A 15473-nucleotide genomic window follows, 5' to 3' on the forward strand; every position below is an offset into this window, starting at 1 on the left:
GGTCTCCAGAACCATGAGAGAATAAATGTCTGTTGTTTAAGCTCCTGGGTTGTGGTCATTTGTTTCGGCAGCTGCAGGACACTGACTCATCCTTGAGGATATGGGGCCCAGATCAGGCCCTGGGTATCTAGACACTTGCCCTGAGCTCAGGCATTTGGGGGAAGCTGAGGTCAAAGGGCAGGATCTGGGTTAACAGGAAGGAGGAGGGCAGATGCTGAAGGGGATGGGGGTGGTCCACCAGGAAGGCGGGGGGTACATCTGGTAGAGGCCGAGCATGGGGGTAACAGCCTCACTTATAGTTGGGCCCAGTGTGAAAGGTCCCTAACGTCAGGGCCGTGGGACTCCCTCAGAGAAGCCCTGACGTGGGCCCCCAAGTAAGTGCTACACACCGCTGACCAGGGCCGAAGACAGGCGCGCCATTGATCCGTCAGAGGCTGGTCTTTATTCCCTGGAATGGAAACAGCCTGCAGCCCCAAAATGACCATGGCTGGCAAAGTTCATTCTTTAAAAAGCAAAAACAAAATGAAAAAACCATAGGTATTTGGCTCCATAAATTTCCATCATAAGAAACAACTTTGAATGGTACCCAAGCCTGGTGTCGGGTATCGGCTGTGGGCCACGGTCCCCACACTTCACCCAACACACCAGCCAAATGCAGTGACTGCAGATGCTCAGAAAACAGTACGAAATGGCACACGAAGGCATTTTACGACACAGGAGTTTGCTTCCTATGAACATTTCTTTTTTAAAAAAAATATAATAACTTAGTTGGCATGTTACAGCATCTCCAATCAATCCATCAGGGAGTCCTTGGCCAGAACCAGTGTGTACCTCCCCAGCCGGAGCGCCAGGCACCCACCCCAGTGTGAGTATCCATCGCTGCGGCAGCGGTCACCCAGCAGTCACTCTGTGCCTATCTCGCAGGGGTTCAGCCCCCTCTCCTCAGCGTCCCTGTACATCCTTTGGAAATCCTTGAAGCGCGGGGCGCAGCCGAGCCAGGCCTCCCCAAAGTGCATGTGGCCGGTGAAGAGAAACTCGCCGCGCCCAGGCCGGACGCCGCACTCCAGCAGCGTGGAGACGCGCCCCCGCCAGCCGCCACCCTCGCCCTCTGGGGCCGGCCGGAAGACCCTGCTCTTCTGCCGGTAGAGCCGGCTCACGTTCAGGTGGATGGCTGACTCCTGCTGTTCCGGCTCGTGGGTGACATCCTGGATGGAGCCTCGGACGACTGCAGAGGAAGGAGACGGGGCGGGGGGCGGGGGGGGTCAGTGGTCAGCGGGGTGCTCACCAAGCAGACAGCACGCGCCAACCTCCCACCCCCAGCAGCAGAACCGGGAGCTGACCCTGAACTCTGCCTTCCAGAAATTTTCATTAAAAACCACCATCCACACGCAAGATGTTGCCTGGGGGTCGTCCCCGTCACACACACCGTCGTGGGCAGAGATGCTTTTCTACCAAGGGCCAGCCACAGAAGTGGAGAAAAATAGAATATACGAATCACGTTGTGCAACAAGTTTTCAAGTTAAAACAAGAAAAGTCACTGCAGTTAATACTCAAGATGTGCCGCGGTTCCGTATCGAGATCAGACAGAAACGGTGAAGCTTACAGGGGAGGAAGGTGATGGGAAGGAGAAGGGCAGAGCAGGCACAAGTTCGGGGACACTGCCCGGCCCCAGATCCCCTCTGTGCAGGGCCAGTGAGAAGAAAGGGGTTGTACTTCCACCACCCAACTGCCCTGGGAGCCTGGGGGGCTCAGAGCCAGGTCCTGCTGGGCCGGCTCCATCGAACTCACCCTGAATGCTGCCACCCTTAACTCGGGAGCGTTTGTGCCAACATCACAAGCAGGCGGCTGAGTCCCTGATCCCAACCCTGGCCCCACCAGGGCCTCCAACGCCTGCTGTGCTGCCTGCAGGGGACCTGGAGGCAGGCAGGGCACGGAGGAGAGGCTAGAGCCAGGACTTAGACTCACGCACCAAGTAGGAAAATGCTCAGTATCACCTCGAATAGGAATTCCCACCTTAAATAGGAATTCCCAGCTCTCTCCCCGCCCTGCACACAGGTCCCTTCTTGGGCTGGGGTCACTCTAAAGAGAACGGAAAGGAAGGCATTTTCCTGTGACTGCTATCAGTGATGGAAGGGGGGCCAAGCCCAGGGTCTTCAGCAGAGTCTCCTCCCCCCAGAGGGTTTAGTTCCCCCACGTGGCGGGAACTGCCAGCACACTCACCGAAGTCACTGGTACAGACAGCCAAGAGCACCTCAGTGTGGCTGCAAGGGCGGCACGGGGCTGTGGGGAGAGAACAGGGTCAGGAACAGGGTCAGGCGGGGCCAGTGCATGAACATGGGACCCTCCCGCCCACCGCATGTAGACCACACAACATAAGTCCTCTGACGTCGGGAGCAACTGTCCAGGCCCCGCACCTCTGAAACCAGGGTGCCAAGAGCAGGTGGGACCTCGACCTTGGCTGCACAGATGGGGAGACGTCTCCAGGGGCCCCAGGCTCACCTGGGCCACCTACAATGGCGTGAAAATGGAGGGAAAGTGCGGTTTTGTGTTCGATCACACTTAGCTCATTACTGTAGTCGTGCCGGGTAAACAACCCCTGGGCTCATGTGTAAATGGCTCTTTGGCGCCAAAACCAACCCGAGCCGATCTGAGGCCACGCCCCTGGCACCAGCCTGGCCGAGAGCCTCACTCAGCCTCTGTGGCCAGGCCCCAAAATGCCAGGGCCTCCCACTCACATTGCCTGCCCCCACGGTCCCATCTGCCACCTGGATTCCACAGGGGTCAAGGCACTGCCCAGAAGGACCAGGTGACCCTGCTAAAGGCACTGGTGGGCATGAGGGACATGTCCACCTGCTTCGGCCGTGGGGTCCTCATCTAACCGACAGGACCGGGTGGTCACCTCCAAACACCTCCAGACACCTTTCACAGCAAGCCCAGTTCACAGGGTCCCCTCTGAGACTCCCCAGACCTGGGCCGGGGCTGATTACTCCAGACAAACCAGTCCTTCTTGGTGGACCTCTGCGCCCCCCCCCCACCCGGTACAGCTCTCACCCCACCCTTCACCTACTGCCTCAGGCTGGCGTAAGGCCTCCAGAAAGGCTGGGGGGAGACAGAAACCTCGAGGCTCTGGGGACTCCCCAGGACCATGGCACTCCTAACTCAGCGGTGGATTTGGGGAGACACAAGTTTATTATTTGGCTCTGACGTTGCACGTTTCCTCACCTATTTCTAGTTTCTAGGGTTGGGCCCAAATTCCCTAACAACAGAAATGTTAGGCGTGAACTCTCACTAGGACAAGTTGCCCTCCGCCTTTTCATGTTCTGAAGGCCCCGCAAAGTCCCCAGGATTGGCACTCACTGGGCCTGGATGAAGCTACAACTGTCAGCACACCTGGCCAGCTGCCCTCGAAGCCCCTGAGCCGGGCTGAATTGTCACCTGCCCAGGGGCTGCAGTGACTCGGGGGCCCTCGAGGAGACAGGGAGATGCACAGGGGAACAGGAGGGGCCTCCGGGACCTGGAATATGTGTGGGGGCAACAGAGACCCTGGAGTCTCTGATGTCCTGGGACCCCTTGCGGATGCCCCCAGGCGGGGGTAGATGTGCATGTCCCAGGCTAGTCCAGCGAACGCATGACTCCTGCCCCCAGGCGGGGGTAGATGTGCATGTCCCAGGCTAGTCCAGCGAGCGCATGACTCACGGGAGCTTCTGTTAAGTTATCAGGAAAAAGGAGAAGCCGCAGAACAAGAACAGCCTGTGAGATGCCTCTGAAGCACCTGAGAGCACCGAGCGCCTCCCTCCCCAGCTCCAAATCCGGAGCCTTCTGCCCACCTGTGGCTTTCTGTCACGAGTGTGGACCCCCAGCCTCAAGGCCTTTCTTAAAAAAGAGGGTGGCCAACTGGGGGTCCCCTACTTCTAACCCGCTGGGGGCCTGCTGCCCATGCTGGGCCTGACAGAGACCCCAGAGTGAGGAAAAGGGGGAGCACAGCCCTGCAGACATTGGGGAGGCTCACATCCCACAAGAGGCGGCGTTTTATTCCGGCCTGTGTGCCGAGGGGCCCGCGGCAGTGGGGAGACCTCCCGTCCTGGCGGCTCCCCCAGTGCCCACCGGGTCAGAGGCCCCCGCCTGGGGCCTCGGAACCAGGCCACGCGAGCTCCAAGCGTGGGTGAACGGGAGGCAAGGTCCGCACAAGCTCTTTAGAAGTTGAGACAGGCCCAGGCCACAAACCGTGGTCGAAACCCAGGCCTGGGTGCGTATGATCACCAAGCCCTGGAGCCTCGAGCTCTCTGTGCGTTGTAGGCCCCGGGACCTCAGCTGACCGCTGGGGAGAAAGGTGGCGTGAGCTTGTCCTGGGCTCCCTGCCCTGACTCGCGCCCAGTCCCACGCAGGATGTACGAGGACCCCGGTGGGCCTGGGGGCAGGCGGTCAGCAGCCTGCAGACCCTCCCGCCCAAAGCTTCAGCGAGCCGGTGCCATTGACAGCTGAGCTAACAAAGCCCCCGCGAGACTCTCTTATGACTCTGAGCTTTATGGAGTGTAGGCACCTTTGTGGAGAACCCAGGCTGTGGACGCCAAGAGAAGCAATCTGGAAACAATTATTAATCGGAGTTAGGCTCGTGGAGGCTGAGTGGAATGCGCTGGTTCCTGACACATCGAATCTTGTTTCCTTGTGGGGAAGATGGGGAGGGGGCAGCCCAGGGGCCGGGTGGAATTCTGGCCTGTGGTTCTTGGAAAGGGGAGGGCTGGGATGTGGATGTCGGGAAGATTACTCTGGAATATGCATAAAATGAACTGAATGAAGTAGGAAATAAGAGGGTCAGGGAGACCAGCCGGGGGCTGCAGCAGGGATGCAGGTGAGAGCGGCAGGTACAGGTGGGGAGGGCAGCATCCCTCTGTCAGGCCCTGGGTAGCCCGATGCCCAGGAGAAGTTTGTAGATGGTGGGATGCTGGTCTGGCGGGTGAGACTGCCCAGGTAAGGATGACTGGGGTGGACACGATGTGTGAGACACCCTCTGGGGTCTTCAGTGCAGCCGCGACAGGTGGTGAATGAAGCATTTTAACAGGGAGGGGAGGAAAGGGAGCAACATTGCTAGAATGTGAGCGGTATTCGCTGAGCAGAGAGCCTCCTCTGATCATCATGACAACCCTGCACTCACCCCAACTCCAGGCCACAGGCTGACATCGCCCCAGAGGACCCTGTGGGACCTGGCCGGGGCTGGTCGCCCCCTGCGAAACCCCATCTCCCACGTGCAGGCACAGGGAACGCTTAGCCTCACCAGCTATCTCCCCCGCACCCACTCCCCTCCCTCCCTCTTCCTGGTGAGGAAGCCAGAGGAGTCACACCTTCCACCCCCAGAGTCCAGAGCTGGGTAAGATGAAAAGTAATTTTACAATGATTACAGGGGCTGGAAAAGCACTGGTGCAGGAATCTAAACGAACCTTAGGGAAACAATTAATTAAGTTCTCTCCTTTACTGTTTCCAGGAAATAACGAAGTTTCTTTTCACTTCTGAACGTTGCTGTTTATGTCCCACGGCCCGTCAAACCCACCCCTAAACTCTAAGGTGCCCAAGTGGGATCCCAGCAGGGGTCTGCACCTCCCAGGCCCCCCAAAGGGATCATTCACCCCTGGCTCATCAACAGAGCGGTTTCAAAGGGGATGGGGAGATGAAGCACATCAGAAACTGTGGAACCCAGGCCACCCCACCCAGCGCCCATGAGCAGCGATGGGAGTCACTCCTGGGCCTTCATGGCCGGCACAGGGGCAGGTCCTCTTGCCCCCACTCCCCTCCGGCTGTGGGTCTAAAACACCCCTGCCCAACACCCCCACCTCACCTGCACACCGGGGCCCTGCTCTGGGTGGACATCACACAGAGCCCAAACCCCAGAGCGTGGATGTGGCCGAGCCTGTGAGCCCCTGCTTCTCAGCCCCTAAGTAGTAAAAGAACATGCTGGAATCCAGGGTCCCCCCAAGCTGCCCCAGGAGAACCACAGAGACGGGGTCTGCATCTGTCCCCTAGAACCAGACCGAGTAACACCCCCGCCCTCCCTCTTTGGCCACCCTAACGCGTTCCCCAGCCCACTGGGCAATGGGGGTCCTGGTGGTGCCTGTTTCCCCAGGTGTGCTGGGACCCTGGGGAGGATGGTCCAGACGGCCTGGCCAGGTCCACAGTGAGGCTTCAGCGCACAGTGCAGGTGTGGCCTGGAGCTTCTTCCATTAGTGAGTTGCATCTGGCCACTTGCCTGCCTTTTGTATCCTGCCAGATTTTTCCAGCGCCAGAGGAAGGAGTGCCGTGTTACTCAGGTGTCTGGCGAGGCCCTCGGAGGAGGGGGAGGGCGGGGGAGCAGGTCCTCCCCTTCCTGCCACGTGGCAGCCAAATCCCAAGTCCCCAGGGGGCTGAAGTCCCACTGCCACCCGCCTGCCCCTCTGTCTCTGCCTGCCTCTCCGTCCTGGCCTCTTCTTGCCTGTTGGTGAGTCCCACTCCATACGAGGAAGCCGATTATGCAACACGATGGACACGAGGCTGACATGCTCACCATAAACACTCCCTGTGGAACCACCCAGAGCTGCGGCAGGTGAGCAAGGCTCACGCACACCTCTCCTTCGGGATCCCAGCCCACGGTGCCTCTTTAATTTCATATCAACACAAACTGGAACTCGTGATTCATCAGCGAGGGAGAAGGCTCATCCACCTCCCCAGCAGGTCGGGTCACGGGCATGTGCTCACCTCCACGGCACTCACACCGGGGCTTCGGCCTCACTGGGGTCTCCCCGCTGCAGCCAGGGCCAGACAGGAGAGCACTGCCATCTGAGAGCCCGCCTGGTCAGGGGGAGGTCACTGCTGCCAGATGGCCGGCACCAGCATTCCACATTACGTACCCATTCCTTTGGCATTAAAAGCTTAGAGGCCCATCCCTGGGGAGAAGGGACACACCGGACTCCCTGATCCCTGCTGCCCTTGCCTCCTTCAGGACAGAGAGGTGCTAGGTCTGCAGCTCCCAGACCCCAGGAGCCTTTTGTATCTCCATCTCAAGTTCTGACAGTCACTGTATCTGTGCTGCCCCAGGCCAGTGCCCCAGCCACTGGGCAGATGGACAATCACACCCCGCCATCCTCAGGGTCTCCGGGATCCCTGTGAGCCCCAGATTTAAAGAGGCACCCCAGGGCCAGGCAGGCGTATGTCTGGGGGATCAAGGGCACCCCAGCAGCCCAACGTCCAGCCACAGCCACGTGTCCTGTGTGGCGCCCCAGCCAGACAATCTACCCCATCACACGGGGCCTTCTCCCTGCGACCCCACGGGCCTCTCCCAAACCCACTCACTGCCCTAGCCTGGAAATGTAGACCTGGGGTCTGGGGAGCACAGACCGTGCCCCCAGGGAGGGGGAAAGAAACAAAGTCTCAGGTCCCTAGGGCTGAGCCACAGGCTCTGAGTCACCCCGGGTGGTGACCCCACTGTGGATTTTCCACCAGAGACTCTGGTCTGTGCCAACGGGAGCGCTCAGGTGGCAGCACGGAAAGCACCTTATGCCGTGGCCTCCAAGAATCTGGTGGGAGCCTCACAGCAAAGTGGAACAAAGCTCCAGCCGGACAGAACATGTGACCAGCAGCCGAATGGCCTCAACCCATCAACATTTTAATCAGTAAAAGGAATGTTAGCAAGTTCCTAATATCTGCCCCATCAGCCAACTATCACCATGGCCAGAAACATCGAATTTGGTGACTGGGTTTTTCCAGATTTTGGTTTTATTGCGAGTTTATCTCTAGAGTCCCCCACCCCCACCCCCGCCAATGAGCCTGGTGATCACGATAAAGGCTGTTGTGGTTAAAGTTTTATTCAAGTCCTGGGGTTTATAGCAGCTTTCAGCATTCCTGATGGGGTCCTACCCAGGCAGGCACAGGGGCAGGGGGGAGGGGTCCTACCTGGGCAGTCAGGCCCTGGGGGGAGGGGTCCTACCTGGACAGTCAGGCCCTGGTGGGGAGGGGTCCTACCTGGGCAGTCATACATTGAAGCTCTATAACAGACCAGTTTAGTTTGAGAGAGATTTAAGGTTTTGAAAACTCATCTGAGCCAAGAACACAGAACAATAAAATGTAGATTCCCACTCAGGAGAAAGTCTGCATTTCAAATCCTAGTAGGTCTGGTTTTTTCCAATGGAAGATTTTATTCACTAAAATGTGGAAATTATACTATTTTGGGGGGCTGGCCTAGCCCTCAAACCAGGTGTTTCCACCTCAGCAGTGCTGACACCTGGGGATAAGTCATTCTTCGTGTTGGGGTGTCCTGTGCTGACACCTGGGGATGGGTCAGTACCACACTGGGGTGTCCTGTGCTGATGCCTGGGGCCAGGTCATTCTCCGTGGTGGGGCTGCCCTACAGACTATGGGGTGTGAACAGCATCCCTGCCTCGCCTCCAACACTCGATGCCATAGCGCCCCCCACTGACCATCATCCTGGCCGGTCACCGCAGGAACAGCCTCCCTGGAACCTGCCCCCACGATTACCCAAGCTCACACCTTCCCCTTGGGAGGCATCTTCCTACCAACTAGCTTTGGAATTGAAGCAGATGGTGCACCTGAGCCCCACCGCCCCCCACCCCATGCGCTCGGACCCCACGAGGTCATCTGTGCCTTGCAGCAAGGGTTGCACCTGGCCTGGTTGTCCCTAACTAAAAGACAGGACCCTGAGTTTTCCCTGTGTGAGAGCTCTTGGGGCCACACACTCCTCTCTGCCCACAGAACTTTCCAGAGACCAACACTGCCTTCCACACAGGGCCCCACAAAGCTGTCTGCTGGCCTCAAAAAAGAAAAAGGAAGGAAAATCTAAAGCCAACTCACCAGCCCTCGGCCACCCAGAGACTCCCTCCAGGACCTCACCTGAGGTTCCCAGATCATCACAGCCACTCAGCCGCCCTGCATGGCACGGTGCTGGTGCCTTCACCGACACCCACAGATAAAACGGCTTGTGAACCTGGGAATGGCTCACAATTCAGGACATCCCAGCTCTGCATGGCTCTGGAACATGAATCAGCCTCAACTTCCACCCAAAACTCAATGTTTCAGGGACTGCAGCCGACGCCAAAAACACTCGGCCAACTCGCGTGTCAGAAGAAATTCTGGGGCAGTTTGGATGGTGACAGCACCCATTTCAAATCACAGTCAAAATTGGTCCAGGGGAGAAGAGCATATTACGGGCCAGGACCGTGTCACAGCTCTGCTCTGACCCGTGGCCATCATCCCAGGTCCAAACTGCCCACGGCACTAACGGGGCACCTGCTCCCGGGAGGGCCCCTCGGCCACCCTCAGGCAGACCTGCCAGGCCTGAAGCACGGACTCGAGCAGCATGTTCAGAGGCTGTGCTGAGGTGGGGGCGGGAGATGATCGGGGGGTCTGGGAGACGAGAGAGGACCCCTGAGGCCACCACCCCACCCTGGGCACCACACTCACCTGACAGGGTGTGCAGGTCCGGCCCCGCATGCCGGCTGGTCAGCTCGTACTGGAAGCCCGTGGTCCTCCTGCTGATGTCCTGCTGGGGCGTCGCCTCCACGAACAGGCCGCCCTGCTCGAAGCTGAAGCACGGGGCCTGGCCGGGCCCGAGGTCCCCGTCCCGCACCAGCAGTTTCAGTTCTCCAGTCTTTTCCAAATAAATATTGGCCCCCGACGAGCCCCTGAGGGGCTTGATGCACAGAGTCAGGTGCCGGGAGGGCGAGAAGGTGTTGGGCCGCAGGTTCACGATGAGCGCACCGGTCGGGTACATCCACTCGACAGTGCCCGCGGAGCAGCGCAGGTACACCTGCTCCACCTCCTTCCTGTGGGCCTCGTGCGTCAGTCCGCTGTGGACGGGGAGACTCGTCAGCCGGGAGACGCCTGCTCGGGCGTCCGAGCACCCCTCACCCACAGGCAGGCTGGCACCGTCTCCACCCTGCAGCCCAGGGCCCAGCTCCAGGCAGGGGTGGCCACACGGCCTCCCCCGCCCAGTTCCTTCCAGCGCACCGGCTCCGAGCGCTCTGGTAAGTGTGGGAGCTTCTGGCTCCCAGACCCTCTCACCACCTGGACGCTCTGTTGGCCTCTGAGCCCGTGTCCTTGGGAAACCCCTGAACAGGGGCAGTGATGGGTGCAGTGGAGGTGAAAACCAAGGAAAAGACGGCTCTTCCAAAAAATAAACAGGGAAACACCAGTGGGACTTCGGCACCAACCCAAGTTCCAGATAACCAAATGAGGGCCAGGAAATGTTGGTAGATTCCCACTGAGTGTGAAAACCAAGGAGCAGATTCAAGTTACAGGAGGCACGCTGGAATGCAATGCACATATAATAAATAATGCACTCCAGGGAGCAGCTTTTAAACGAACTGGGAATGTTAGCAATTTGGGGGGAGGTTGTGTAGGTTGTTGGTGAGTTTTGTCTTCAGGATCCCCGTTAGGCACAGTGTTCATATTTTCCTTACGGTGATGATTTGACTGCTTTTTCATTCATTTGCAAACCTGAAGACCCTGCATTGCCAATCATATTTTTTTCAAAACAAACACAAATATCATCAAAGCAAGATGCAAAAGTAAAGTAAAGGTTCTCCACAGGGAGACACGGGAAAGAATTGTGGAAAAGCAAAGGGAGGGGGGCACAAAAGGTCCGCAGATAACCTGTCTTCCCGATGGGGACTGCTGGGGGAGTCCAGTGGGTTTCACTCCTAATAAATGCCAAACAGGAAAAAATGAAGTGTGCTATGCTCTTGGGGAGGCAGGTCTTGAGTAAGTCATAACATTATGTTTTCGAGAAATTGAAACCATCAAAAACGTTCAAGTTTCCCCTACTCAAAACTGTAATGTAAATGTCAGCTTGTGGTAACGGTTACGTCATAAACACCAAGCAGCCCGGGAACTCAACGGTGACTTCAACTAAGTGTTTTATTACATGAAATTTGGTTCTGATCAGATCTCAGACAGGTTCACCCACATTCTTAGGATTTTTATGTGAAATAAACAATACTATATTCAGATCCCTGGCCTGAGTGAGTTACCAGAAACCTTTTCCACAGAGGAGAAAACACATAACATATGGTTTGCATTTACTGTTGGTGACTCACGCTCCAGGCCCCGAAAAGCCTCACTTTTCATACAACGGCCAGCTGCAGGCTAGGGCTGCACAGTCACCCTGCAGACCACATCAGAAGGAGGTGTCAAGGAGGTGGACTCCCTCCTCACTCCACTCCCCACCCCCAAGGCCCTGGGTCATGAGCAGCCTGGCCTCAGACACCTAGCAGGGCCGCACACACAGAACAGACTTAACAAATTACAGTCACATAAAACTCACACAAGCTCATCTGACACATAGGAGGGGATGGGCATAATTATAGTGCTGGGTGACAAAATTAGACTAAATGGTGTGTGGTTGCCACAGATGACTATAATCAACTCTGCTCTTACGCAGCCAAACAAACTTTATCACAGTGTCCCTTCTCTCCTGGCTCCAGCCTTGAGGGGCAGCTGGACACTTGCGCCGTGCCCAGGCACCAATCCTCAACTCTCTCTCCCAAAAAAACCACCCCATCCAAGGCTTCGCTTCCCTCTTGGTGGGAGGAGGGGGACCTAGGGGTTGAGGGAGTGGAGAACTCACACCAGAGGCTGTGGGTACCTCTCACAAGGTTGCCTTAACCCCAACAGTGGAGGGTGAAATGGGGAGGCCCACCCTCCACCCACATCTTGGCAGGGGCAGAGGGGGCCCTCGTGGGGACAGATGGCCAGCCCACGCTGCCCAGGGGGAGGCGGACCTGAGGCTGGGGGCTGCCATCCACCAGCCTGAGTACATGACCACGTGCATCCATTTACTCACAAGTCACTCGCCTAAAAGAGGACTAGGAACGAAACGACAGTGGACACATGAGAAATAAAGCGCCCATCACTTCACCCTCTAACAGGTCCAGCCCGTCCCCGGAGCCTGCACGGGCCCTGCTCTGCCTCTTCTCTCTCGTTCTGCTAAAACATCGGGACCAACAAGACTCTCACTAAGCACCCAACACAGGAGTGTCCACACTCTCATCAGAGCAAGAGCTCCATTCATACAGACACCTGCTCAGCAAAAGTGCTGGAGACGCAAAAACACACCACATCAGTAATGGTCACTGATGATGGTATGTTACAATTTTCACATGACATGCAAGTGACATCCTAACTAAGAAAAATGAAATAACTGCTTTCTGATGTTATGACAAAGCTACAGGATGCAGAAAAAAACTGTGGTTCTATTCAACCTTAGGAAACCGAGAAGACTGATTTGATCTTGGATTATTTAAACTGAATTAATGCATTAAAAAAAAGAGTCGGCAAGTGTCACCCCCCAGGAGGACACACCTGTGGAGCACCTTTACGGGAAAGATGGCAAATTCCAAGTCGCTATGGGGACTGTCTGACAGGGTCAGTGTGGTGGCAGCAGAGCCCACACCACTCACACCCATAGCCTGGCTCAAACCCTGAGTCACCAGAAGGAAGTGATGGTCTCTTTTTGACTAAAGTCAGGAAGAGCTTCTGATCAAGGGTGAAACCAAAAGGCTCTCCTGCCTGGAGTTACTTTTCATTTCCCCACCTTGCAGGAGAGATAGCCCAGGTGTGACATAACCGGCAATGCCCAGCCCATCGCAGTAGGAAAGTTCATGGTCCACCTTTACGACCAGGGCCTAATAAAGATAGGGCACGTCCTGCCCCTGCACAGGGAGAGGGATTTCAAAACCTTCTACTTAATTGCTTGGAAACACCCAGAAACACATTAGGCCTGTCAAATGTGAGTGGCCAGTGTCATAAAAAACAACCCCCTTCCTATCAGGGGGTCAGAATCCACCCGGCACATCAGGGCTTGCACCACCCTGTGCTGTCTTTAGAACGGCTCATAAAAAGTCGTAACTGCTACAGAGTCAGCAGGCAAACCAGCGCACCAGAGTAAGAATCTGTCAGCTGATTTGTGAAAAAAAAATGATAACTGGGGGCAGCAATTACAATGCAAGGGGGGCTTATGCTCCAGGAATGTGACCTGGCCCTGTCTCTGCTCCAGATCCCGCCCACAGCTCCTACAGCCACTGCAGCCGCCCTTGGCCGGGTTCTGCCTTTGGGTTGAGTGGAGGACACTGGAGGGTGTCCAAGTCCAGGGGTCCATTGGCAATGACGGAGGGAGAGGGGCCCTTCTTCTCCAGGTAGATAAGAGGATGCACAGGAACAGGAAGGTGAAGGGATTCCTCTACCCCCTGCAAACACCTGCGTGGTCCAGGAGCAGGTTGGCCCCCTGACCAGTCCTCGCTCACAGCTCCCTCTGGGCTCCAGGGGAGGCATCCTCTTCCAGGCACATGGTCCTCCAAGAATGTGAAAAGGATGTCAGCTCCTCCTCTGGAAACTCAAGCTCACAGGGTGGGACTGGGTTTCTGTTTTTGATCTGCTGAAGGAGGACACCCCAAGGCCTCAGTCTGGGGATGCACTGATTCATCCAGCAGAGGCTGCAAAGCAGGGAGTTTAATTACCAGCGAGGGGGAGAGGGCAGCCCCAGAAGAGTGTGTCAGAGTCAGAGGCTCCCCGCCAGCTCTGTGCTGGCGCCAGCATTCTCCGGGCCAACCCTCCCCCAGAGCTCTGATCTGCCACTCAGGGCTCCAGTCTCAGCTCTACCACCCCTGCTGTGGTGTGAGCTGGGAGAACTTCTGCAGCAGGGAGGGTGGGCAACACCAGCCCAAGCTCAGGAGCCCAGGACCTTCACTCTAGGAGGCTGGGAAGCGGAGAGAAGGGAGCAGGGTAATTGCCAGTTTCCACAGAGAACTGGGTCTGTACGTATCCAAGAGGACCAGCAACTGCCCTGCTGACGCAGAACCCAGCACAGTGGCACAACACTTACCTTCTCGGAAAAAACTGTCTTCACTCAAAATAACCCCGTGACACCCCACAGCATGAGGTGTCTGCCAGCGGGAGTCTTCCCATCAGAAGGCAGGGACTTAGGGGCCCTGCACGGTGGGACACCGGGACACACCCAGACCTAAGGGCAGCCCCGGCCCATAGCGTTTTCGGAGAAGAAGACGCTAGCATCTCCCTCTGCAAACTCCTGAATCCGCCGCAACTGCCGAAGCCCGAGCAGTCTTCTCCGACAGCGAGGTGCCTGGCTCGGGGCCGGCGCCCTGGCGGACGGAGGTTCTCTGCGCCCTCACCCCCACCCCCGCCCACGCTTGTGACTTGCCTGTCACACTGCAGTTTTTTTAAAAAGTCCTCGGCTGCCTGCCTTGGCAGAGGGCGTGAAGGGGGGTCGCAGAGCCCAGCGCGCGCTGCCAAGGGCGGCCTGACCTTCACGGGGCGGGGCGGGGGGCTCCGCCAGGCCCCGAACTCGCCCCGCGCAAGGTGCCCGCCCGCGGGTCTCCGCCCGCACCGACGTGGTCAGTGCGCGGTTAGCGCCAGGGCCCCCGCTCCGACCACCGGAGCCGCGGCTCCCTCCTGCGGACCCGTCCGTCCCTTCCCGCTCGGCCCTGAGCGCAGGCCCGGCTCCTCCCGGCCCGGGGCGCGCAACTCCTCGCCGAGGGCAGAGCCCGGGAAGGGCCAGAAGGCCGACCCCCGCCTGCCCCCAGTGAGGGGTCGCGGGGTCCGGGCTGCGGCTCTCGGGGAACCAAGTGGGGAGCGGCGCGGTCCGGCGCGGGGCGAGCGGGCTGCTGGACCCGACTGACACCACTGCGCTGCAGGCGCGCCTCCCACTGGGCGTCCGCCGGGCCAGGGGACCGGGACGCCGCGGGCTCTTTTGTTCTAAAACTGGGGGCGGGGGAGGGCGGGGACGGCACTCAGCCTGGAGAGCGGGCCCCCGAGCCCCCGCGCGCTCGGCCCGCGGGGAGGGGAGTGGACCCAAGGGCTGGGGTCGCGCCGCGCGAACTCACCTCCCCTTCCAGCTGCACAAGTCGCTCGAGTACTGCGCGCCCGCGCCGCCCAGCAGCACGGCCAGCAGCAGCAGCAGCGGCGGCGGCCCAGGGCCCGGGGCGGGGGGCCTCGGCCACAGCTGCCCCGTGCGCCCCCCGGCCGCCCGCGCCGCGCCCCGCATGCTCTGGCTCCGGCTCGGCCGCCGGCCCCGCGTCCGCGCCCACCGAGCAGACCCTCGACCCGGCGCTGCCAAGCGGCCGGGCTTCGAGTCCAGGCGGTCAGGTCGCGCGCCCCCCGCGCCCCCAGGGCGGCTGCCCGCCCATCCCCGCCGGAGCCGGGGCCGCCCGAGCCGCTGGAGCCGCTGGAGCCGGGCGCGGACCTCCGCGCCCGCCGCCGCCGCCTGAGCCTCTGAAGTCTGCGAGTCCGCGGTCCCGGTCTCTGCTCAGCTGGGGGGCGGCGCCCGCCCGGCCGCTCCGCCCCCGCGCGCCGGAACTCCGCCCAGTGCGCCTGTGCCCCGCGCCCAGGGAGCCCGGCTGGACGCGGCGGATACCGGAGTCAGCGGCGTGGCGGGGACACTAAGCGCCGGGGGGGCGTGTGGCCCGAGGGTGGGACAGGCT

The 15473-nt window shown here is 58.9% G+C and overlaps 1 protein-coding gene across 1 annotated transcript; it reads right to left on the reverse strand.

Moving 5' to 3' along the window:
* Positions 1-720: 720 nt before the first annotated feature.
* Positions 721-15272, reverse strand: METRNL (meteorin like, glial cell differentiation regulator). Its single transcript, XM_057536475.1, has 4 exons — positions 14877-15272; positions 9442-9827; positions 2221-2280; positions 721-1225 (listed from the first exon to the last, which is right to left on the reverse strand). The coding sequence occupies exons 1-4, from the start codon at positions 15035-15037 to the stop codon at positions 903-905; spliced, it is 930 nt and encodes a 309-aa protein (XP_057392458.1). The 5' UTR covers positions 15038-15272; the 3' UTR covers positions 721-902.
* Between the last annotated feature and the right edge of the window lie 201 nt (positions 15273-15473).

This window comes from Balaenoptera acutorostrata, chromosome 20, assembly GCF_949987535.1.
Source record: "Balaenoptera acutorostrata chromosome 20, mBalAcu1.1, whole genome shotgun sequence".
NCBI classification, from domain to species: Eukaryota; Metazoa; Chordata; class Mammalia; order Artiodactyla; family Balaenopteridae; genus Balaenoptera; species Balaenoptera acutorostrata.